General features: G+C 34.3%; 2 protein-coding genes across 6 annotated transcripts; both read left to right on the forward strand.

Annotated features, from left to right (window-relative positions):
* The first annotated feature begins 226 nt into the window (after positions 1-226).
* Positions 227-25,296, forward strand: LOC124374945 (phenoloxidase-activating factor 2-like). 5 transcript variants are annotated; one of them, XM_046833109.1, is made up of 10 exons: positions 527-663; positions 3,706-3,733; positions 3,877-3,900; positions 4,026-4,155; positions 5,583-5,731; positions 6,075-6,213; positions 6,765-7,036; positions 7,193-7,350; positions 7,815-7,956; positions 24,137-25,296. In XM_046833109.1, exons 4-10 carry the CDS (start codon positions 4,037-4,039, stop codon positions 24,184-24,186), a joined length of 1,029 nt encoding a protein of 342 aa, XP_046689065.1. In that variant the 5' UTR covers positions 527-663; positions 3,706-3,733; positions 3,877-3,900; positions 4,026-4,036; the 3' UTR covers positions 24,187-25,296. The 5 variants fall into 5 exon arrangements, with proteins under 5 accessions (XP_046689059.1, XP_046689042.1, XP_046689065.1 ...); XM_046833086.1 differs by lacking the exons at positions 3,706-3,733; positions 3,877-3,900 and adding an exon at positions 234-332 and having other exon boundaries at positions 512-663; XM_046833103.1 differs by lacking the exons at positions 527-663; positions 3,706-3,733; positions 3,877-3,900 and adding an exon at positions 227-332.
* LOC124374979 (phenoloxidase-activating factor 2-like) lies at positions 12,975-13,682 on the forward strand. Its single transcript, XM_046833114.1, has one exon. It carries the CDS (start codon positions 13,183-13,185, stop codon positions 13,363-13,365), a length of 183 nt encoding a protein of 60 aa, XP_046689070.1. The 5' UTR covers positions 12,975-13,182; the 3' UTR covers positions 13,366-13,682.

Here is a 25,296-nt window from a genome sequence, read left to right on the forward strand (position 1 = left end):
TACAATACACCATCAACGATCTCACTATCACTGTTTTTTTTTTTAGATTTCGTGCAAACAGACGGATAGAAAGACAGACAGAGAGAAATGAAATTTTTCTAACCTCTCTAGTAATAGGCTTTACTAAAACTCAATCAGAAAATAAGAATAAACTACTAATAATCCTTATTTGACTTTGTATTGTAAAAAACGACATTTGCATGGCATCAGATTTCATCCAGGTTCGTCCAAGGTTGACTAGTGTGGGGGATGTGCGTGTGAAGGAGGAAAACAGGAACAAAATGGTAGCAAGATTGGTAGTGCTGAAGTTGTTCAGCTCGTCAGCCATCGAGGTAAAATAACTTATAAAATAGTATAATTCGCTTTTCTGTGTTCCTCGTCAGTGGGGATAGTGTGGAATTTCACAAAGTGACGTTTGATTGCGATAACCCTGGGCAATTCAAATATTATCTGGGTAGATTATTATAGATTCATATTATAGTGAGGTTAAGTACAATCTTATTGTTGCCAGATGTATCTGAAGACTGGTGGGAGATCTGAGCTACTTTCCGGGTCGGAAAACATTTACTTGGTTGGGAATTCCTTTCTTCATAGAAATTGAATCGTTTTGTTGAAGTGCTGGTGGTTCTATGTTGAACTCGGTTCTGTTAGACAAGGACCAAGGTAGGTTTACGTTTAAAAAATATCAGATACCTATGTTAATTAAAATAGATAGTACAAAATATACATTTGTGTTTATATCTTGTTTTTATTTTTTATATTCAATTAATAATTGTTTATGTTCAAAACATAAAATATACATAATAATAAACCACCTTTTGTTTAAATAGTGAAATCACACTTAAAATTTATGAATTAAATAACATTTTGAAATTTAGCAATGTTGAATAGACGTACATTAATATAATTTGAGAGTAAATAATATTACTTTTTTGAAATCGCTGTGCCTAAAATATATACAAATCTATATTTATAATAATATAAAAATAATGTGGCGATATCTTACTAGGAAAAGAAAACTAGCGTAATCAAAATATCACACTGGCTTTGTCAGCATTTAATCTTATCAGTCTCTTGGGAATTTCGAATTGGGAAATAAACCGGCTTCAGCTGCAACCCTATATTTTCTGCACAACATTTTAATAAACATCGTCCCTAATTAGAACTTATCAACATTTAAACATGACGTATGAAATGGAGTTAAATATTTTGTTTCAAGGAATTATTGAAATTAATAAGAGACCGTTCACTTTCATCGTCGTTTATTTCAGTGTTCGTGGTTTGCTTAATGTAACACAGACATTATAGAGCAACAACTTTTCACATATTTAAAAACGTGTTCACGCAAAGTAATCTTATATTTGGTAAGTTTATTTATTGGTGTAGTTTCAAATCATTTGTTTGAGTTTTTCGTTAAATACTTTAATAGTAAAAAATAGTCAATTTTTGTGGTAAGGCTTTTAAATGTGCTAATGCCTTAATGAAACATATTTCTATCTAAATCTATCCAAGACCGCAGCTAAAGGGGGACAGGGGGGAGGTCGTTTGCTACGGGCGGCACAATTGTGGGGACGATAAAATTATAAAAAGTCGATTCGCTTTACTATAGGATCAAAAAGTTCAGATACCCGTGTTTGAACTTTAATCACAAATTAACTAGTAGAACTACAATTATGGGAGTTAATTTTAATTTAGATTGTTTATTTCTGCATTTAAACATGTAAAACAAACTATTTACTAATACTAACTTCCAGTTATGTCAGTAGGAACGAAAGATTTTGTCGAACCAAACTGGACTTTGGAAATTTATAACTCAGAAACTTGAAATCAGATTAAGGCCGAACTTTCATACAAGATAGGTAAAGTGGATTGAATTGTTTATGTTGTTAAAATTTTTAATCTTAAATTTATGGAATATTTAAAATTTGACATAACATTAACATATTTTTATTTCAATATTTTGAGCAAGAAGCTGAGAAACCTCTCGTTGCAATTAGTGCTAAAAGGATAATTGCGGTCGCTTACGTAGTGTCAAGATATTCGGAATGGGTAAGAGGCCAGCTCTATACCAGCCTTTCCAGACAAAGCGGGCAGAGGTAGCACGCTCTTTTGTCCAGGTTATTATCGATCTACCCTTGCACACCAATATCTCGACATTTCCAGTTAGTGATGTGCCGCTTCTGGGCATAATAAATAGAACTGTATTTATGTAAGTTACACATAGGCTTTACTGTACCCCTCAATTGAAAAGTATAAACCAACCAGAAGTAACCCTCCTGGAGACATGTACCTTGATATCTTGTATTGTATATTTCTTATTAAAACAAAATTATTTGTAGGCTGAGGGTTAGTGAAGCTTATCACTCGAGGGGCTGGAAATTTGGTGTTTCTCTCTATCTGTCCGCCTGTCTGATTAACTGACCACACGATGTCTTAAACGAACTGACTTGTACACTTGAAATTTTGCATTAAGTTGCATTTTAATATTCATTTGTCACCTCATGAGATTTGGCTTAGGGTTAGTAAATAGGTTTACATTATTGTCTCATGGATAACCACGATGACAACGATAAAATAGCACAATAAAATAAAGTTGTAAACTAACTGTGTACAGTCATATGCGAATTTAATAAGTGAAATTTTTATTCATAGAGTAAAAATAAAATAAAAGATTGGAGTCAATGTCAAAAATCGGCGATAATATCACTTTAACGCACTGTTACGTTGTAGTACCCTTACTAGCCTACCCAAATTTGTATTATTTGAACACTGCTATAAAATCTGTTGTACTAAACAAAAATGTGAATGTATCATATGGCAAGATATCTCGAGAAAGATTTTACCTCTAGACTTTAAATTTGCAATAAATTTCAATTCTACATAAATAAAAATTAGTTATATAATGGTGCGTGTCCAATTTGACCATGAGATTTGGCTGAGCGTCATTGAAGCCTATCACTCAGTAGGCTGACACAATTTTTCGTTTGTCTTTAGGGAGGATGAAACCATTTCTTTTCTGTATGATTGTATGTCTATCAGTCCATAGGTCATCTTGAGAATACAAAGAACTATATAGATTTGAAATTGTGAATGCGAGCTTAGCGAAGCATGTTACGTGCCACTTGGAATGGCGTACTCGCACCTCGTAGTTAGGGCGATATTAACACCAGTTTTGATACATTGAAAGATTTAAATTGTTAATGTTATATTTGAGTGGTTCTCAACCAGTGTCGTATCCAGCGGGAGGATACCGGAATGATGAAAGAAATTTTAATCGAAAAAATCATTTTTAAAACAATAACAATTCAGCAAGCCATTTGACCTCTTTTAATTTGTGCTCACCTTTCTAATCTTTTAAATAAAAATGAATCTGTAAATATGTTGCTAAGTGCTAATCAGCATTGTGGCATTTTGCTTACTGGAATCTTTCATGACTGTATATTGTATACTGTAAACTGTAGTGTCGGATTGTATTATTTGGATCCTTGCGTCTTATTGTTACAAGAACCTGGACATGAAAAACCCTTCCAACCTACCTAGACCTCGCTAGCAAGCGAACATTACATGCTTATTAACACAAGTTGTTTTCAAATTAACACTTTTTTCTTCCTTTTGAAAATAAGGAGTACAGTAGTTAATTTATTATGGATATACCACATTGTTATATAAAAAAATAAGCTTGTGAATTAATTGTTTACGTTCTAGGAATACAATGATGTAGACAGTAAAATACATTAAACAATAGTGTTTGAGTAGTCCTTGACTGTTTTATGGGCTCATCCAGTAGCTTTTTGAGACGAAGGCATTCTTAATTTCGATTCAACCTGTTAACATAGTTTATTTAACATAGAGAATAAATTCAGTCAGTTCAATCACACCAGCAAGTCACGGGCGAACAAGGTAAACCAATCAGTACCTTCTGAACCCACAGTGTACTTCTAGTAGAGTCTTACAAGTAACATAGTGTTTCCTTGATAGCTGTTAATCTACAATATTTGACACATTACATGAACTTGTTACAACAGTCAGAAGCAGCATGATGTGGTTCGGAAGCGCAATACTGATGTCGGCCGTCAGTCTTTGTCTCGCCCAATCCGGCGGCAAATGCACCTGCGTGCCGTACTTCTACTGTAACAACACCTCCACGGACAATGGGTATGTGCCTTCACATTTTATCAGCGAAGAAACGATACAACTAACAATGTCAGCACTGCTCGAATTTCCCTTCGACTTTTCCCATTGACATTTTAAAACTATTTTATTGGCCAGAGTAAATTGGGTATCTTTACAAGTGTACTGACATTATACTTACAGCATTTAGAAAGTTTTCTTTCTTTTACGAAATGTAACCAAACCAAGGGACAAATATTGCGAAGGGGTGAATAATTGTTGCTCTTTTAGAAATAAAGTGTTTAATTTCCAAAAATCGGATTAATTATTTATTGCAGTATTATAGCGTCATTTGCGAAAAGTAAATCTTAATGTTTACATACGTAGTCTAGTAATATGAAAATGGAAAAATATTAGAACTAACCTTTTAGCTTAGAGACATCTTACGGTCTCTCATCAATTTTATATACTATTTATAATCATCTTCTCCAAGAATCAGTTTGTTAGCAAGACCATACAGTCTTAACAGTCATACAGTTCTTTAAGCTGCTGCGTATAATATTATGTAACTTTCAGTTACGAATACCTTTAGTAGAATTAATGCTAACAATTATTGTTGGTTTTAATAAGTTTGAAAAATTGTATTTTATTATTTTTGGTTGTTATGATTCTTTTTATATTACTGTATTTAATGACAATTATTTATACTTTAACAGGTTTTGAATATTTGGTGTCAATATATGTGATTCCTTGATCTTTGTAATGAGCCTTCTCTTTAGATGATCGTGCTAGGATCGAAGTGGTACGGCTTTTCTTCACCACTTGTAAAACACTAGTTCAATATTGGTTTTATGCAAACATCTTAAAATTAGTAGTACTCTGACATAAATATAGGTGAAGGATACAGTTTACTACCCTATTATGATTACCCAATATTACCCCTATTACCCTATATGATTTCAAGAGTTATATGGTTTACTTATATAAGTTAACATTTGGTCATTTTCAAGCATTTTTGGATATAAAAATAATGTCCTCAAATTACATTTTTGACTACTTTTCCAACAAAAATATCTTTTAATGATTTATAAAAACTGTTTCCCTTTGCTGTAATAGAACATAAACTTTTTTTAAATTATTATTATCTAAATGCCTTACGGCTGATTTGGAATTACACCACGAAGTCAATTTTCACTTAGTATAACTTTTGCACTGATTTTATCTGCGATTGTCTTCGATCATTATCCCTCAATTAGGCTATATGTATCTTTTTATGATTGTCGAAATCGACTTATTTCCATATATAATGTTGCGTCAAAACTTATAATTTTTTATAAACCAGTTGTCACAATGGTTTTTAATAACACTAGTGGATTAGTCGTTATTAACAAATTAACAATTTCAAATATTGCACATTTCATCCCAACCAACAGAGATCTGTATATGCTTGATATATGATGATCGTATTGCAGTCAATGTGAGAGGTTCACCGAGGTCTGCTGTAATGACGACGAGGGGAGACCATCTCCTATTCCAGACGGTCAAGGTATCTGCGGAATTAGAGGCAAGCGCAAAGATGCATCTGGGTTTGACGTCGACTGGAGGGTCAAAGACCCTTACGGTGCGTATGACAAAATCAATTATTTACATCAATCTAACACCCGTAAAAATAGTTCTTCAATTTCTTCAAAATTTTATTGATTCATAAAGCGTACAGTTACAAATACCACAGAGTGCATTATATAAATGCGTAACTAAATAATATAAAAATATATTGTGCGTCTGTTGTTACCAATGAATATTAAACCTCCATTGTGAGTTTGTGATGTAAAGGCTCCATAGAACCAGACAAGTAACAACGTAACACTCTAGTCATGTTTCATAACACCAGTGGACCATTTACTAACTTCCAATATATTAAAACTGCAAACTAGGTGCGGTATCTAAAATTTTAATTCTTACAGGTGACACTTCAACAACCTTTGGCGAGTTTCCGTGGATGGTAGCAATATTCAAGGTGGGGCCGTCTGGAGCACAGGAGTTTCTGTGTGGTGGCTCCATCATTTATCCCAACATCATATTGACCACGGCTCATACTATCAGGTCAGCCAATCTGTTCACTCGAGCAGGTCAATTCACTAGTATTAATATATAACCGTATCATATGTGTATTTCCCGATTATTTTTTACTATACATAGGGTAGTGCGACTATTCTACTGATCTGTAGGGCTAACAATAATGTTGTATTAACATGGCACTGTTGTTGACTAACGATACATTGTTCTAACATTAGCCTAAATACAACAAACGCTTCTAAACTACATTGTTGCTTACTGGGACAAGATAAAGTGGTCACATTTTGTAAGTTATGTCTTTAAACATGTTTAAAATTGTCCAATATATAGATCGTTAATTGCCCTCTCGAACAACTACAATTCTCATTTTCATGACCCACGAATACATACACTAAAGTGTGTTGGTATAATGCACAAGTATCTATAATTAGATCCACAAATTACAGGCTGAAATAAATACATAGGCAAAACTGTTTCAAATAAGCAAAATTTGAGCATTATAGTGGCTTTTAACTGTTCTAAACAGAACTATATTAATAAGTCATAGATTGGTTCAAAATATATCTATTTTTGTACAGTGGACTTTCTGCCATCGACCTAAGAGTCAAGGCAGGGTTGTGGAACACCACCAATATCCTGGAGTCCGACAAACACCAGGACCGAACTGTCTCGGCTACTGTGCTGCACTCTGGCTATGACAAGTCCAAGGTACAAAACGACGTGGCACTATTGGTGTTGAATGATCCACTAGATATAACGGACAATGTTGCTCCAATCTGCCTGCCTTCCAGGGATACCATCTACAACAGTACCAACTGTATAGCCACAGGCTGGGGTGTCGGGAACTTAGGTACTTGCTGAGCACCGTTTATATAATCTTAGATTAGGATTTATTTACTTCAGCCCATAACAATGAATTAATTAAGAAAACCGTGCTTGTAATTAACGTTAAAATATGGATTGCCTCCAATTATCAAACATTTAATGTTTAGGATTTATGTTGTAGGCAAGGGTATAGGAAGTGTTCTGAAGAAGGTACACTTGCCTTTGGTCGACTCTAACAAATGTCAGGAGGAGTTCCGGAAGGTGCCAAAATTGGGACCGAACTTTAACCTTCACAGCAGCTTCATCTGTGCTGGAAGGGATCTGGCTGACATATGTACGGTTAGTATTTCCTACACCTTTTCTTCACTTAACTTGTGTTTTTCCTATATAATGATATTTATACAAAGAAATCAAACGAAATATGTTGCAATAGGAGGGTCGGAAAACCCCTTGGTTTGAAAACGTTTCAAAGGTCCAAAAACAAGACTGCCAGAATTTATATTGAACTAAACGATCGTCGATGTGAATTAAATCTCTATTGTCTTGTATTCTCTCACTGCTTCAATTATTTTACAGTTTATTTTGAAGCAAATTAAACTATTGCGTTCTATAGGACTGTTAGAAAAATTTTTAAAGTGTTTACAGATTAAAGAGCAAGACTGCTAGAATTTTTATTGAAAACATCATCAATTGTCGATGTGTACTAATTACAGCATTGTTTATATTGAGTTTATTTTTACTGGTTCAATTATTTTGTGGACATTCTTCAGGCAAAATAAACAATTGTGTTCTGTTTTCTTCAGGGAGACGGAGGCGGCCCGCTGGTGTGCCCTGTGCTGGATGACTCAGGAAAGTACGTGCAGATCGGCATCACCTCGTGGGGAATCGGCTGCGGAGATCGGCCCGGCGCCTACTCATCTGTAATTGCGGCTCGTGAATGGATAGATACCACGAGTGCCGCTTTCCCTATAACTTTCCATCGCAAATCATAGTAGCTAGAGACAGTGTGTCAGGAAGGGTCGTAGTTTGGTCCTATGTACGGTTGACACTTCAATAGTAACATAAATATGAATTGTAAACGGTTCTCGTGTATTTTAAATTAAAAGAACGAGCAATACTAACTTATATTGACAGTACTAGTGACTTGACTAAATCGATATGGTACTCATTTACTTGTGTCATAACGCTCCATTGTATTTTCGTTTTTACATACGTAAATTTTCTCGTAGGCATAAATACATTTATTTTTTTTTTGTTATAGCCTAATTATTAGACACTAGTTATTAAAAATAATAAAATTTTTTATTTAATTTCAATGTTTATTCTTTTTCCTAATATAGTTTTTATTTTTACACATAGAATTTGAAACCATTTATAAATATGCTATCATTAATCTACGTTTGGTAACCACCTTTGAATAGAGAACATGGCTGGTATTATACGTCACTGTATAATAATATAATTAAAAACCCTGAAATAGGTGTTGGCCACTGAAATGTATTCCTTTTTCTTTGTCTATTTATAGAATAATTGGACTTAAGTAGAGCTGTGTTTTGGGATGTATTGAACAGTAGCAAGCAACCTACCGTTAACCCCACATTTATAGTAAACGCACAGGCGGATTCCACCGTCTGGTTTAGGAACGATAAAGAATGGCGAGCCCCAACCTGAAGATGTAACTCTATATAATACCTTTGGTTCTAGAGTAACCCGTTATGGTCTACTTGCTCTGGCAGTGCTTACATGATATCGCATTCTTTCGTAAAAGTTTCACACCATTTCGAAGTTTTAAAGAGACTTTGATATTTTAAACTCATATTCTATATTAGTTCAAAAATTGAAGAAAGAATTATTTTGACCATCGTTACTGGCCTTACGTAGTGAATATGATATGCTATTTGAAGGTTTCTTGAAACTTTCGTCTTACACTGTTAACTTTCTATCCTCTAAACAACTGTCTGCCCAACAAGTATCGTGTTTCCAGGTACGATGTGTGGGTCACCAATTAAAGTCAGTTTACCATTGTATGTAACAGTGACACAGTAATATTTACCTTTTATAGAGGCTTAATTATGTTATCTTTGTATGACCGAAAAGATTATTAGAGCCTAGCTGTGGTTCGTTGTAGCTGAGGGCTGTGAAAGATTTGTACTGGAATCAACTTCAAAAGCGTTGACGTCTGCCATTTTAAGTCTGCATATGTCAGGTATTTGTCAATATTGGAAATCATTCCAAATAGTTAAACTATAATTGCTGTAGTCCGAACGAAAAGTAATTAGATGTTACTGTAATGTAATTTTTTTTTATGTAACGTAAAAAATAACTGCTCAAAACCTCTAAAATGTATTCAGTTCGACCATGCTTCAAAAGACATACGGATAGTAAAACATTCAAGAAATTTTGAACATTTTTGAATGTTGGACTGAATATATTTAAAAGGTGTGAGCAGTTATTTTTACTTACTCTTGATAAATATCCTTTCTTTTTACATACTATATTACGTGAGAGCTTTTAGAAGTCTACTTTACTGTTACTTTTCTAGTGATTACTGTTACCACACCGTAAACACTGCTTCATTGCTTTTCAATGCAATTCACAAAGCCTTTACTGACGTACCGGTTTCAGAAAATCGATTTAGTGTGTGTTCTCTAGATTTACTGAAACTGCTAAAACAGTTTTAGTTGTCTCGTTAAAAGTACATTGTTTGTGCTAGAAGTCTCATTAGATTTATAAAGTTCTTATGACTCGTATGAAGTTCTTAAATTTCTTACTCAATTACGTTAAACCTACTGGACCGACTGTACTGAAATTTTAAATTAACATTCTTAGTGTGTCTGTAAATAAAAGGGCTATTTCTTTTTCGAAAATCTCTCCGGACCGCGCCCTACTGCAAATACAACACGGGTTCAACACACTTCAAAACGTCAATTAGTAATAGACCTGACAGAAATTCTCAGAAACATTCAGTTATGTTTTATATTGTTATGATATATCATTATGTTGTTTATTGCAGCAGTACTGTGCCGTCCTAGGTGTCAGGAAATCGGCATTCCGCCAATTGGAATCTTTCATGACTTTATATTGTATCTGACGCTTGTCTCAATTGAAAACTGTATAACTACAGCTCGACAACTGTAGTAATATATCAATATGATGGATTGCATTGTTTGGATCCTTGTAATTTCTAGTTACAAAAATCTGGACACATAAACCCATTTCATCGAACAGATGTCGCTGGAAGGCAAACGGTACTAAAACAAGTGATTCAAATAATGACTCCTTAATTTTGCAAATAAGGAGCTAGGACAGTTTAATTATTACAAATATAGCAACTCTCATGTATTTATTTTAAAAACACATTTTTGCGAATAAATTGTTAAAACATGAGGAATGCAATGCTGTAGAGTAGATTAGACAAATAGAATTTGAGTAGTCATTGACTGATTTATGGTAATCCACTAGCCGTCCAAGACGTACTCGTAGACATTATTGTTTGTGAATTAGTATCTAACCTTTTCTTCAATTATTGATATGGTTTATTGAAACAGGTAATAAATCCAGTCAATAAAATCTGAAATTCAATATAGGCCATTTTGTCAGTTACAATTGTGTGGCATTGAGAGTAATAGAATGAGTATGTTCAAACAAACCAACGGGTACGAGAAAATTAGCTAAGCCTTAACAGTGCAGGTTGTACCTTCTGAACCCAGTGTGAACTTCTAGCAGAGTTTAAAAAGTAACTCTAATGTTTGTTTGATAACTGTATTTGGCACATTATATAAACAATAGTCAGAAGCAGCATGATGTGGTTCGTAAGCGCAATACTGATGTCTTATCTCGCCCAATCTGGCGGCATATGCACCTGCATCCCGTACTTCTACTGTGACAACACTTCCACGGACGATGGGTAAGAGCTTTCATAAATTTTATCAGCGAAGAAGCGATACAACCAACAATGTCAGCACTGCTTGAATTTTTATTCGAATATTTCCATTTTAAGGCCCATTTTATTGGCCAGAGTAAATTAAATTTTTGGATCCTTCTTACAATCTCTTATCAGTTTTAGATAATACAGTATTTCAAATCACTCTTTCCAACAATTGGTCTTTTATCTGAGACGTCGATAACATTGATAACGTTGAAATATTGTATTTACTAATTCTTGGTTGTTATTATGATTATTATGTACAGTTGTAATTTTTTAACTTTATTTAATTTAATGGTATAATTGATTTCGTAACAAACACGAGTACAGAAAACTATAAACTAAGCAAGTCAGAACTATGCTTTATGACGCTTTATTACTTGTTTTGATTAGACCATTCAAATTATGAAATTGTATAGAGTAACTTATAGGCCCCCTGTAAAAGTTCCAGTATACAGAAAATCCACTGGGCTTTTAATGTTTTTTTACCCTCGCGTTTAAAAATCAAAATTGTATTGTTTAATATAGCTTACAGTTCAAACATATCTCAAAGTGCAGTATATTAATGTATAAAATATCTTGTGCATCTGTTATTATCAATGAATCTTAATCTTCCATTCTGAGTTTGTAAAATAAACTCTCAATTCAACACCACGCTACTAACACCGTAACATTATAGTAATGTTTAATACACCAGTCGACTATGTACTAACCATCAATATATTAAAATTCAAAATAGGTACGGTATCAAAAATTGTATTTCATTTGGCGAGTTCCCGTGGATGGTAGCAATGTTCCAGGTGGGGCCGTCTGGATCACAGGAGTATCTGTGTAGTGGATCCATCATTTATCCCAACATCATATTGACAACGGCTCATACTATCAGGTCAGCCAATCTGTACACTCAAGTAGGTAAATTAGGTAGTATGTACAGTACATGTAAAAACCCATTATAAGTGTATTTCCTGATTACTTATGACTATACACAGGGTACTACGACTGTACGACTATTCTACTGAACTATAGAGCTGACAATAATGTTGTATTAACATGGCACTGTTGTTGACTATCGATACATTGTTCCAACATGTAAGTACAAAAAATACTGCTAAACGACATTGTCGCTTTCTTGGAGTCTATCAAGCGGTAATATTTTATAACTTGTGTCTTTAAATACGTTTTTAATTGATCAATATTTGGCTCCTTAATTTTCCTCTGGAGCAACGACAATCTTTCTCATTGTCATGTCCCATGAATACATACATTAAGTGTGCCGGTATAATGCATAAGTGTATATAATTAGATCCATATATGACAGACTGAAACAAATACATAGGCATTTTGTAATGAAATTAGCTTAATTAGAACATTATAGTGGTTTTTATTCATAGAAAACGGATCAATAAGCCTTCCTTTGTTGCAGTGGAAGTTCTGCCGTCGACCTAAGAGTCAAGGCAGGAGTGTGGAACACCACCAATATCCTGGAGTCCGACAAACACCAGGACCGAACTGTCTCGGCTGCTGTGCTTCACGCTGACTTTGACAGGTTCAAGGTACACAACGACGTGGCACTATTGGTGTTGAATGATCCACTAAATATAACGGATAATGTTGCGCCAATCTGCCTACCTTCCAATGATACCGTGTTCAACAATACCAACTGCATAATCACAGACTGGGGCATCGGCAAATATGGTACTTGCTAAGCCCCATTTATATAATCTTGGATTATAATTTATTTACTCTAACCCATAACAATGAATTAAGACGACAGTGCTAGGATTAAAATAAAGAATGTTCACAACGATTAAATATTGACTGTGTAGGATTCATGTTGTAGGCAAAGGCATCGGAAGTGTTTTGAAGAAGGTACACTTGCCTTTGGTCGACTCTAACAAATGCCAGGAGGAATTTCGGAAGGTGCCAAAATTGGAGCAGAACTTTAACCTTCACAACAGTTTTATTTGTGCAGGAAGGGAACTGGATCACGTATGTACGGTTAATGTTTCCTTTATATATCCCTTACTTATATAATGAATTTGTTATCTAATAATATTAATACAAGGAAATTTAAGAAAATTGTTTGAAATAAGACTGTTGGAACATTTTTAATAGTAAACACGTTTATACAGGTTAAAGAGCAAGACTGCCAGAATTATTATTGAAAGCATCATCAATTACAGCATCGTGTATATTTTTACTGGTTCAATTATTTTTTGGGTATTCTTAAAGCAAAATAAACAATTATGTTCTGTTTTCTCCAGGGAGGCAGCAACGGAGGCAGCCCGCTGGTGTGTCCGCTGCTGGACGACTCTGGAAAGTACGTGCCGATCGGCATCACCTCGTGGGGAATCGGCTGCGGCGTTCATCCCTTCGCCTACTCATCTGTAATTGCGGCCCGTGAATGGATAGATACAACGCGTATCTAAATAGGATTTGTCCAGAAGGATCGTAATCTTGTAGTTTGATTTTTTTACTATTTCACAATTTCGTAGTAACTAAAATATGAATAGTAAACGCTCCTCGTGTATTTTAAATAGAAAAAAATACTATACATACTCAATTTTACATTGACAGTAATAGTGGGTTAACTAAACCAACATGATTTACATGTATTATAACGTATTATTGTATTTTATATTTTACATACATGCATTTTCTCGTAGACATAATTATATTTATTTATTACATTTTACAACTATTGTATATACTATTTCTTGAACGTAATAAAATAATGTCGATTCAATTTATATGTTTACTATTTTTTCCTAACATAATATTTATTTTTACGATGGGCTTTGAAACCTTTTATAAATATACTAGCAGTGATATACGGCTTTGTAACCATATGACAATTGAGTAACAAGGACGTCACAAGCATAATAATAAATGGCATAATAAACAGTCCTGAGAGAGAATATGGTCACTGAATGATATTCCTACTTCCTCATCCATTTAAGAATAACCGGAATCTAAGTAGATTTGTGTTTTGGGACGTATTGGATAGTATCGACAAACCTATCGTTAACCCCACATTTTTAGTAAATGCACAGGCGAATTCCACCGTTGGGTTTAGGAACGATAAAGAATGGCGAGCCCCAACCTGAAGCTGTAACTCTACATAATTTCTCTTGGTTCAATACGAGTAGTAACAAGTTATTGTCTACTTGCTCTGGCAGTGCTACAGGATATCGCATTCTTTTGTAAAGATTGGATCCACACCATTTCGAAATTGTAAAGAGAATTTGAGATTTGAAACGCATATTCTAATTCGCTTTAAAATTGAACAAATATAATTTTAACATCGTTTACTGAGTTAAACTTATGAATAGGTATGCTATTAAAAGGTTTCTTGAAAATTTTGTCATACATCTATCGAAGCTCGAATTTTAATCGGTTGTCTGCCCAACAAGACATCGTGTCCTGTAGTTAGATTGTTTGAGCTTGAAGTCTGATTAAATTTATGAGGTTCTTTACCGTCAATGTTTATGCTTTACAGCTAAAACATTGTTAAGTATTTATTATAACTGCAAAAGTTGAAATTCATTGGCCATTCTTTTGGTGAATGTTTAGAATTAGTGTTAAGAGAAAATACATTTCTTGTGAATAAATAGGTTAAAACCTTGACACGGTCATAATAAGTTATGTTTAGCTTTGGTTCCTGGAGGCCTAGAAAAGCGGATAGGGCAATGTAATCTACCGATCCAATAGATAAAATAAAAGTTGAGCAATACTTTTTTTTAAATGAACCCTTTTATTGTATAAATAATTTGCAAAGAGTTCTAGGCAATTAGAAAACTTTTCACATCTAGCTTAAACATTTTCAAAGGAAGCGACATTTATAAACATAAGAATCAACCTTAGTTTACTTGCTTAAAAAAATTAGTAAATAGGCTGGTAAGTTTATTTATGTAGTTTATTACTAAGAACAATTAATTTGATTTGAAGTTGTTTGAAAATTAATTTATAAATCATCATTACTTTGTGTTCATCTCGCCGCCAAAAAGTGTAGTGATATTACGAGTACTACTGTAATTAGGATGCACATTAGGAAAACAAATTATATACAATGTAACACAACTATAACAAACTCAATATTTTGAAAAGACCTGGTAAAACTTAACTCAATGAAAAGCAGCTAATTATATAACATATAATTAATAGCACATTAGAATAAAACAAAAAATGACAATATATAAGCCATGTTTCTCTCCCATAGGTGTGTGATAGCGATGGGGATCGCAGAATAAAAAAAGTATGGGGGAAAATCAATATTAAAAGATTTGTTTTTAACGTATTTTCGCAATGTAGTACACACCATAGGTAACCGGAAAGTGGAGACTCTATTTTCCGGAACCTTACACGTGGTACCAATTTCCAATGTACTAAACATTTTACAATCCAAAACTAGTAGTATTCTTTTAATCTTGGTTTGTAAACATTTCGCTCCAATTGTTCAATTTTTCTAGTTTGCAATACCTTATAAGCACAGTACATTAATCGCCATATACTATTAATGTAATCAGTATATAAATATGTCATTTGTACAAATTACATTTATGTTGTTATACAGTATGTCGAATATTATGTTGTTATATGACTAAAAAACATATTATTCGTATATAAAAGGTGGACAAAATTCTTTACAATTATAACGAACGTAAATAATAATTGATAAACCCTCAGCCAATCAGAACCGAGATACCATGACTAGCGTACCTTTCCGTGTGGTACCTAACTAACGCCCATGCCCGAAAAAACATGGCCTCGGTCACCAAATGTAGGAACCGGGCCTGGGCATAATCAACTATCATTTTCCTCAAACGCACGAATTGAGTAACATTTAATAATGTGACCTATCTGTGATAATCATCTCCATGTTGTTTAACTTTTCTTGCATTATACGAGGTTGGGTCAGAGTTCCTGTTACAAAGGTTATCTGAGAATTAATGATTGACTTTTCAGAAATTCTGTTCTCAGTAGAAGCTAAACTTGATATTGTTTTCAGTTCACGCAAGTTCTCTGTGGCTTACTCAATCAATGAAAGGTAAATTATAATATTTAGATATTGTGATATCCCTCTTCTTATACATGACCCTTTAAGTTAAATTAAACAGTCAAACGAAATTTTAAATTGTGGAAAATACTCCAGTAGAACAATTACAGAAGAGGACATACTTTTTTTATTATATTACTGTAACTATGTAAATAATTTACATGTATGATATGTAAATTTAACAAAACTCAGACTAGTTTTCATAAATATAAATGTATAGAGTTAGATGATAAAAACAACTTACATAATACACACGTTGTTATGAAAATACCACATTTCGGTAAATGATGTGAAGTTGCAGCTTATCGTTTTTAGTACGTCTCTACTAATAACAGTTATTGTCAAGGGTAGTATTGAAATAGTTTATATTTTACGAATGCCATGTATTTCACACAAATGTATGTGAACTACAGTCGAATTGATTAATTATAATTATTAAATTCCTCTTGTAACTAATAGTTTTTATTAAAACGTCTAAGTATATTAACATAGTTGAGTGTGAGAGAGAGTGAAGCTACATACTCGTATATTCAGTACTGTGTATACTGTATGTACAATTTAGTTCATTTAAAAACTTTATTATATACATTTATAGTTGTTGGTCAAGATGTATCAACCAAATAACCAACACTTCTACACATTACGTAGCTAAAGTGGAAAGGGTTGATTTAATTCGCAATCAACACTTCTTGAGTTTTAGATATTTTTGTGCGTGTATTGAAGTCCTGAATATTTTCAGAGACTCCATTCGCTTAATTTGGCACAATTAGTATATTATGATGAAACTACCATAAATGATCCTGGACTGACCCCTGCCTACTTGAATTAATAATAATAATGTTGACGAGCAATACAGATAGGAACCAATGAACATTATTTATGACATTGATTATTATAAAGATTTGTTAAATATAAAATCTTAAAAAATTGCTTGAAAATGTAATCGCGATGGATTTAACCTTACGTTTCAGAATGAACCTGCCCTTAAGAGCTATCATTGTCATATATTTGTGTGTGTGTGTGTGTGTGTGTGTGTGTGTGTGTGTGTGTGTGTGTGTGTGTGTGTGTGTGTGTGTGTGTGTGTGTGTGTGTGTGTGTTTATATATACATATAATAATATAATATATATAAACACACACACAGTTAAATAAATAATTACTGTATAATTTGACGTAGAATGGTGAGGAATATCAGAGTTTTCAAAATTCAAAAAGAGTTATGTTTTTATACATCAGAATTATGTTTATTTTATTTGCTGCTACATGCACAATATTCCATTTACAGATGTTAGTCTCGCATCTATGTAAATATGAAGTCATATCAAAGGTTTCAACGATATCCGGTCATAATCAGTTCAGAATACTTTATTACGTTTTGCTTCATCTTCCGTTGCACGAGAGAAAATCGGTAGAAAGAGCATTACTCAGCACAAAGATGTCAATTATTTCCAAGGTTCAAAAAACGTTACATTCTTTCTAGGAACTATAACTTGCTCTAAAACACCAGCGGTTTCACAGTATTTGTGATTTTAGCGGGTGAACTATTGAGAGTGATCCGTTTCATACGAATGTCACAAGTGTAAATTGGTCTCTGCCTTCCATTTGAGACAATCATTCACTTACTGACGACACGCCCTCGGCTATGACAGGTACCGGCAGCAAGATGTGGTTGGCGAGCGCTGCTGTGCTGATGTCAGCTATCGGCCTCTCGCTCGCCCAGACCAGCGGCACCAGCAACTGTATGTGTATCCCGTTCTTCTACTGCAACAACACGATAGTTGATAATGGGTAAGTCTTTTTCAGAGATTTGTTTTTACGCCAATGGCTTGTTTTAATGGATATTGAACATTAAAACAACTGTACCTGTAAAAATACAGTGTCCCAAAATCAGATCAGGTACAGTTCTGGTAGCTTTCTTGTAGCTACATTTACAGATGAGGTTCGTAGTACAGTGTATAGCTGTGAGGTCAGAACAATGCCTTGTGCCATACAGAGGGGGGGGGGGAGAGAGCATGCTTTGGCGGCTAACCCCAAAACACGCCATCGTACCATCCCAAATTTAAACACACTTGATAAACGCTAGTTATCCCGTTTTCTTACATATTTTATAGTTTAGACAGAATCTTTCAACTAGTATGTAAGAAATAAAAAAATACACTATAACTAACTTAGGGAAGTAATACAAAATGGGATTACGAACATTATATGGATGATTTTCTTTATTTCCTTCTGCGAAAATCAATTTCTCAACAACTGTTCAACAGTTAAAGAAATGGAACAGCATTATTTAGAGTCACAATGCTCCAGGAAAATCCAAATTGGGTAACAAGTGAGTAGTGTGAAACATTGGTCATACATGCGCGTTATCATCCGACCTCATAACCAGATTTTTTTTACTAATCTCAAAATGATTTTACAGTGAGTGCGAGAACTACCACGAGGTCTGCTGTGGCGATGATCCGAAGCCTTCAGGAGGTGGTATCTGTGGAGTTAGAGGCAAGAGAGGGGACGCGACCGGGAGAGCCGAAGTTGATTGGAAGCTCTTCGATAGTTTTGGTACGTCCTATAAATAATTCATTTTCAACTTAGTGACCGGTTGTTATTGATTTGTTACATTTTTGTAAATAGATAGTGATTCAGAGCTAGGAAATATAGATCTTCCGTTCAGGTTTGTTTGTACAAGGCGAGAGATTAAGTTAAGTTAGTACATCTATTGGTCAGTTAATGTTCAATATTTGTTGTGTACTATTCCAATATGAAAAAGGATCTGCTGCAATGTTTTACCAATATGTGTTTATGATTACTACAATATGAACCTTAGTCCATATATACAAGTTTTATAACTTACCTGCTTTCACATATCCACAAACGCACACACCGCATCTGCTCTACTTGCAATACAGAGTCTGGTATATGTATATTTAAATATGTTTAGGCGCAACTATATTTAAGGACGTACATAAGTATATTTAATACATAATTAACGCAACAGACGTACTATTATTTTTTGCAAAGTTACACTGATTTTTAACAAGTGTTGTTAATTTACGGGTAATTAATTAAGGAAGTTCTATTGATTTATATTAACTCCTTGTTGTTCTTTAACCAATATTATAGTAAATTTTGCATTACGTAGCTATAATTTGTTAGTGTAAATTTATCGTAATTGTATTTTCCTCATAATTTTTCATTTGTATCGTTTTATAACTTCAAAAATAACTTCAAAATAAACCATAAAGCCAACCTTTGAATCTTTGGGCCAAAACCTGTACATTTCTGTCTTTTTTTATGTTAAGTGATAAAACTGGATGCTTCGATCGGTTTAAAAATCAAGAGTTTGGCTCTTTCTTGACAGGTATCAATGAGAGTGGTAGTCCTATTAAAAATGAGATGGTTGGTAATCTAAGACTCCTTTCATGTAGGTTCTAATATTTCTCTCAGTACCATCCATCGATACTAAGATGACAACTTGATTATCATTTTTTTTTAAATAACCTTTAAAATTTTCTTTACTCGGCTTTTTACAGAGGAAACTATGACTACTTTTGGCGAGTTTCCGTGGATGGTAGCAATATTGAAGGTGGGACCGTCTGGATCACAGGAGTTTCTGTGTGGTGGATCCATCATTTATCCCAACATCATATTGACCACGGCTCATACTATAAGGTCAGCCTATATAATTACTCATAATACCTAACGAACTCGGTAGAGCTAAAACATACGTTACAGTTAGACGGATATGCAGCCATTTAGCATAAGACGTTTCAGTAAATATTGATTGTATCGGATCCACCGGTAACGATCCAGCAACAATTAGCATCATGAATTTTAGTTCCAGCCGGATTATTAAATGGGGCACCGACCACTGTCGTCCTTCCAACTGCTGGATGAAAATGTTGCCCAGCGGATGTATTTGATGAAATCGCTCGCCACACGATGTTAATGTATGTCCACTTGGACGTTTAGACCTACTTCGGCTAAAAGACCAAACTTTAAACAAGAGAACAACACTTCCCATAAACTTAATTATGGAACTATTAGAGCTATGCACTAATGTAACTATTTTGAACTAGAGGGCAAAATTTACCGTCAAGATGAAGAAATGGCGATGTGATCTCCTCTATCCCCACTTTTCACCAACATCTTTATGGAAGAGTTTGGGGAAAAGGCCATTGATTCAACTCAGTTCGAACCGAGGATCTTATGGAGATGCGTGGATCATACGTTCGTCGTCTTCCAAATGGAGACACTGAACTTAACGAGTCTTTGTCCCACATTAACAGCATTTCTCTCTCCATTCGCCTTACCATGGAGATAGAAATTCAAAACAAACTCCCCTTTGTGTATGTGTTTGTAGTAAGAGATAGTGCCGTCCCTATGACAACAGTTTATTGTAAAAAAACACACAGGCTAATATCTAAATTTTCAATCGAATCATCAAAAATCTGTCAAAGAAAGAGTGGCATACTCATAGTTTGACACAGAAAAAAGATTGTGCTCAGTCAAAGATGGATTTAAAGAAAAAATTAAAAACGTTGAATCGGATCTTTTAAAAATCGGATACCCTCACTCTGTCATATATAACTGCAAAAGAAACAATAGAAAAATCCAAGTCAGAGAATGAAAACAAAGAAAAATGTACGTACATGTCGATCCCTTAGTGCCGGGATTATTATAAAAAATTAGAAGAGTAGGCAGGAAATATAATATTTAGAACCACTTTCAGAACACAAAACACTCTTAGACAAAGTCTCATAAAAAAAAAAAAAAAATGGCACACAGGATTCAAAAACTGTGTTTACAGTATAATATGTTCTTGTAATGGGGAATATATAGGCGAGACAAAAGACCTCTAAATGTGAGAATTAAAAAACTAAAGAAAATACTTGTGGAAAAGTCTAAGATTGCTCAACATTGCTTGTCTGAAAATCATTACATGAAATGGTACGAAGCCAACATAATACACCGGGAGGAGAATTTTTAAACGCAAACTTATTGAGGCTTCATACATAAAAATGGCAGACCAACCACTAAGTCAACCTTCGGTTAAGGTTAGACTACTTTGGGTACCAATATTAATAAAATAACCAAGTAGGAAACCTAAAAATATTATGCCAACTAAGCAAACTTCAACCAGCAAAACTCATTCACACACCATGACACTAAGATCTAAGGCCAAAACATAGGGCCGGAAACGGCTTGCAATCATGTTGACCATATCTGTGCTCGTGTTACTTCAGGCATCTACGCTCTGCGTAACCTTCCCAGTTATTGTTCACAAAAGTCTTGATAGCTTATTTGGCGTCATTTATCCATACCTGACATTTGGGTTAAGACTTTGGGGCAGCTGTGCTAAATACAGACTAGAAAGAGTATTTAGGCTACAAAAAGCTGTCAGAATAATTTCCCAATTGAACATCAGAGAGTCGTGTAGTTATGCTTTTAGGAAGCTTGAATTGCTGATTCTGCCCTGCCTCGATATATTGGATGTTGCCTTGTATTGTCAATCAATATGCGTTCTTATACAAGGTATTCATTCACTTCTATGAAACAAGAGGTAGGGAGAGCTACCGTGCTCAACAGCAGATGACTGTGGCTTTCGAAAGCCCGCCATCACAGGTTGGAGTCAGACTTCTCAATCGGCTCCTATAGTCGGATGGTTAAAACCAGTTTAACGTTTTTCTGAAGCGCCTACTGGTGTCAAATGCGTTTTATTCTGTCGTAAAATTCATGGATGACCGCTGGAAGAATCAAAATTTAAATAAATATTAATTAAATCCCGAAACTAATGTTGTATGAATGTTGGTGTAAATGAGCAAAACATTTATGAGGCACAGAACGGTAGTTATTAACACTTACCAGCACAGGTAGGTGCACACTCTATCAAACAGATATCCAGGCTCAATCAAGACATACATAGGCATGAGTCTGGGGGCAACGTAAACTACCAAAATGGGAGGCACAGAACGGTAGTTATTAACACTTACCGGCACAGGCAGGTGAACACTATCAAACAGATGTCCAGGATAAATCAAGAATTCCCCAACGATCTAGGCAGAGTGAGAACTCGTTTAAAACGCTGGTTAACGTTACATACATTTTATAATGTCAATTTTAAAATTTCCCGTATCTCTGAATTTTGCATTGTAAAGATTGTCTACTACTGCAATAAAGATTTTTGAATTTTAATTTGGTTAATTGTGGAGCAATTGTAGCCGATTTCCTCTGGTTTGTGTCTTCGTTCTTTATGTCATTCTCTAAAAAAGATAAAACATCTTCAAACTGTATTTACTAAACGTAAAATAACACCTTAAACCTTCCCTCCCTCTCCAAATTACCATTAGATGGTGAAACTTACCTTATATTTTTATTATTGTGGAGCACCCTATGTTTTGATTATCACTGTGATTTCTTTCTTTCTACAATTGTAATGTTAAATGCACTTACATAATTAATAACTACACATCTACTGAATAAAATGTAGATTTTTTTACTATAAAACAAAGTAATACAATGTTTAATTAAGCCAATCCAAAGTTAGTACTGTAAGTTTCCCATATATTTCGTAACATCCATCCTTTTGCAGTGGACTTTCTGCCATCGAACTAAGAGTCAAGGCAGGAGTGTGGAACACCACCAATATCCTGGAGTCCGACAAACACCAGGACCGAACTGTCTCGGCTACTGTGCTGCACTCTGGCTTTGACAAGTCCAAGGTACAAAACGACGTGGCACTATTGGTGTTGAATGATCCACTAGATATAACGGACAATGTTGCTCCAATCTGCCTGCCTTCCAGGGATACCATCTACAACAGTACCAACTGTATAGCTACAGGCTGGGGCGTTGGTGGCTTCGGTACGCTTGAGAAACAAATTCAATATATATTTAATTTTAAGAATGTTGTTTGACAATATACTGTATAGATCCTTAAAGTTGGGATTGTACATAGCTTTTTCACGGCTTAAGATTGTTAATGGAATCAATGCATTGCTTCCATGTTGTTTCCTGTAATGTTTAGGTACACATTTACAAGGTGTGGATTTATTTTAACTTGCAATTCTTCTCCCACACAAAACTTTTCAAACCCAATTAGCAATGTTAATCATGTGATATATACTATTATATGTGATTATAAGAGAATATGTTATAATGTTATATGGAGTGTTTTTATATATCGTAAAACTATATTATATTTAATTAACTGTTTAAAACTTTAATATGTTTTGCCGTGTCACTCAGTTAATAAAAGAGAAATTTAAATTACTATTTTTATTATGACCTGACAATTATGGTCTAAAATTTCGTACTAACACTGGCAGTTATGAGAACATTACCATGTTGTAGGTAACAAAGGAATTGGAAGTGTTCTGAGGATGGTGCACCTGCCTCTGGTGGACTCTAACAAATGCCAGGAGGAGTTTAGGAAGGTGCCAAAATTGGGGCCAAATTTTAACCTTCACAGCAGCTTCATCTGTGCTGGGAGGGATCTTGCAGACACTTGCACGGTTGGTGTTGCATGTATACAGCAGATAATCTTGTCTCTGTTAATACTGTTTACTGTTTGTACATAAACCTCTTTATATTCCATAACCTAAAATAATTTCCGAGAAACATCCATAACATAGTACATACTCCGGAAAATGCACTGCGGCAAGCAAACTAGTCTGCTATTAGCTTTTATTGGCCAATGCGAACACAAGGAAATGATCAAAACAAACTACTGAAATTCATTTGTTTTACGATTTAAACGTGAACAGTAAGAAATGTTTTTATCGCAAAGAAACAATCTCGGAGACGGAAACTAACAGAACAACTTGTATTAAACAATTAGAAAAAGTATATGTACGAGAATGTGACAATTCTGAACTGAATGTATTTCTTCTACATAACAGTTTGATTTATGAACTCAACATTCTTTCTAAATACGATGGTCTTTTCCACACTATAATGGCGTTGGTACTGGTTTGAAACAGTAAAAATGTGATTTCTGTTTTGTGCAGGGAGACGGGGGCGGCCCACTGGTGTGTCCGCTGCTGGACGACTCAGGAAAGTACGTGCAGATCGGCATCACCTCGTGGGGAATCGGCTGCGGAGATCGGCCCAGCGCCTACTCATCTGTAATTGCGGCTCGTGAATGGATAGATACCATGAGTGATGCTTTTCCTGCCTCTTCCCCACGCCAGTCTCAGTAGATATAGACGATTTAATTATATCCCTATGCGGAGAAATTAATGTCATTGCTGTAAAACTTTTTAGTCAAACACTACATTACATTCACCCCCAATCGAATACCCATAATAGTGTCTGCCTGTAAGGTTTAGTGGTTGAGTATGATTCTTATTTATTTTTTCTAACTTATTACCACCGAATGCACTATTGTGAAAAATAGAAAAGGCGAATATGAATTTGTTATTATGGTTCGTAATCGTCTTAGATAACTGTAGACCTGTCCTAAATGAAAGCAGACAAAACATTTTCCGATCTGTCCAAAGAAAAAGCAGTGTGTAATCTGAATTCATTAACAAACGGCTAACTGTGTGAACACAGAAAACACGATTTCTGGAATAGAATCATACAAAAACATAAAAATAAAGATATCAATACCTACATCATTACTATACTGTTAAAAACTATTTTGATGACAGAAAAATGTACTATGATTTTCCTGTATTAACAATAAATTACAGTTTTCCTATGTGTTATGTAATTTGCTGATTCCTTAAAACTATTAAACTTTGCTTACTCGGCATACCAATAATATAAGCAGACCTATGTTTATATAAAAAGTACAGTTATTACTTCCTATAATGTGTTTAATCTTGAAATATCGTTTTAAAATCAATTGACTATGATAGTGACATTAATTTCCCAGAATGTGACACTTACATCACACATTCAGACGTGTTAGCCACAGTATTAGCCGATAAGGGTACCAATATCCTATGACAATAGCGTTACAGTACTGCAACTCTAAAGAAATACATTTTATTTGTAATCATCCAGTAGCTGACCTGGAGTGTATTCCAAGAAACGTATAATATAAATTGTCTACAATTTAAATAAAATAACTTAGTACATAATAAATAATAAAGTAAATATTATTTACTTTCTTCATACAATACAAAAACCACATACTTGAAAAAATATTAATAAATAATATTTTGTTATTTTTCAAGAACCAGAAAATTATTTAAGAGTATCCTGTATTTATACTTACAACAAAATTCTCAAAGAATGTGAATACAAGCTATATTTAATTGAAATTAATAATAAATTTTAATAAATACTTCTTGAAATATGAA

The sequence above is a fragment of the Homalodisca vitripennis genome, chromosome 1 (genome assembly GCF_021130785.1).
Source record: "Homalodisca vitripennis isolate AUS2020 chromosome 1, UT_GWSS_2.1, whole genome shotgun sequence".
NCBI classification, from domain to species: domain Eukaryota; kingdom Metazoa; phylum Arthropoda; class Insecta; order Hemiptera; family Cicadellidae; genus Homalodisca; species Homalodisca vitripennis.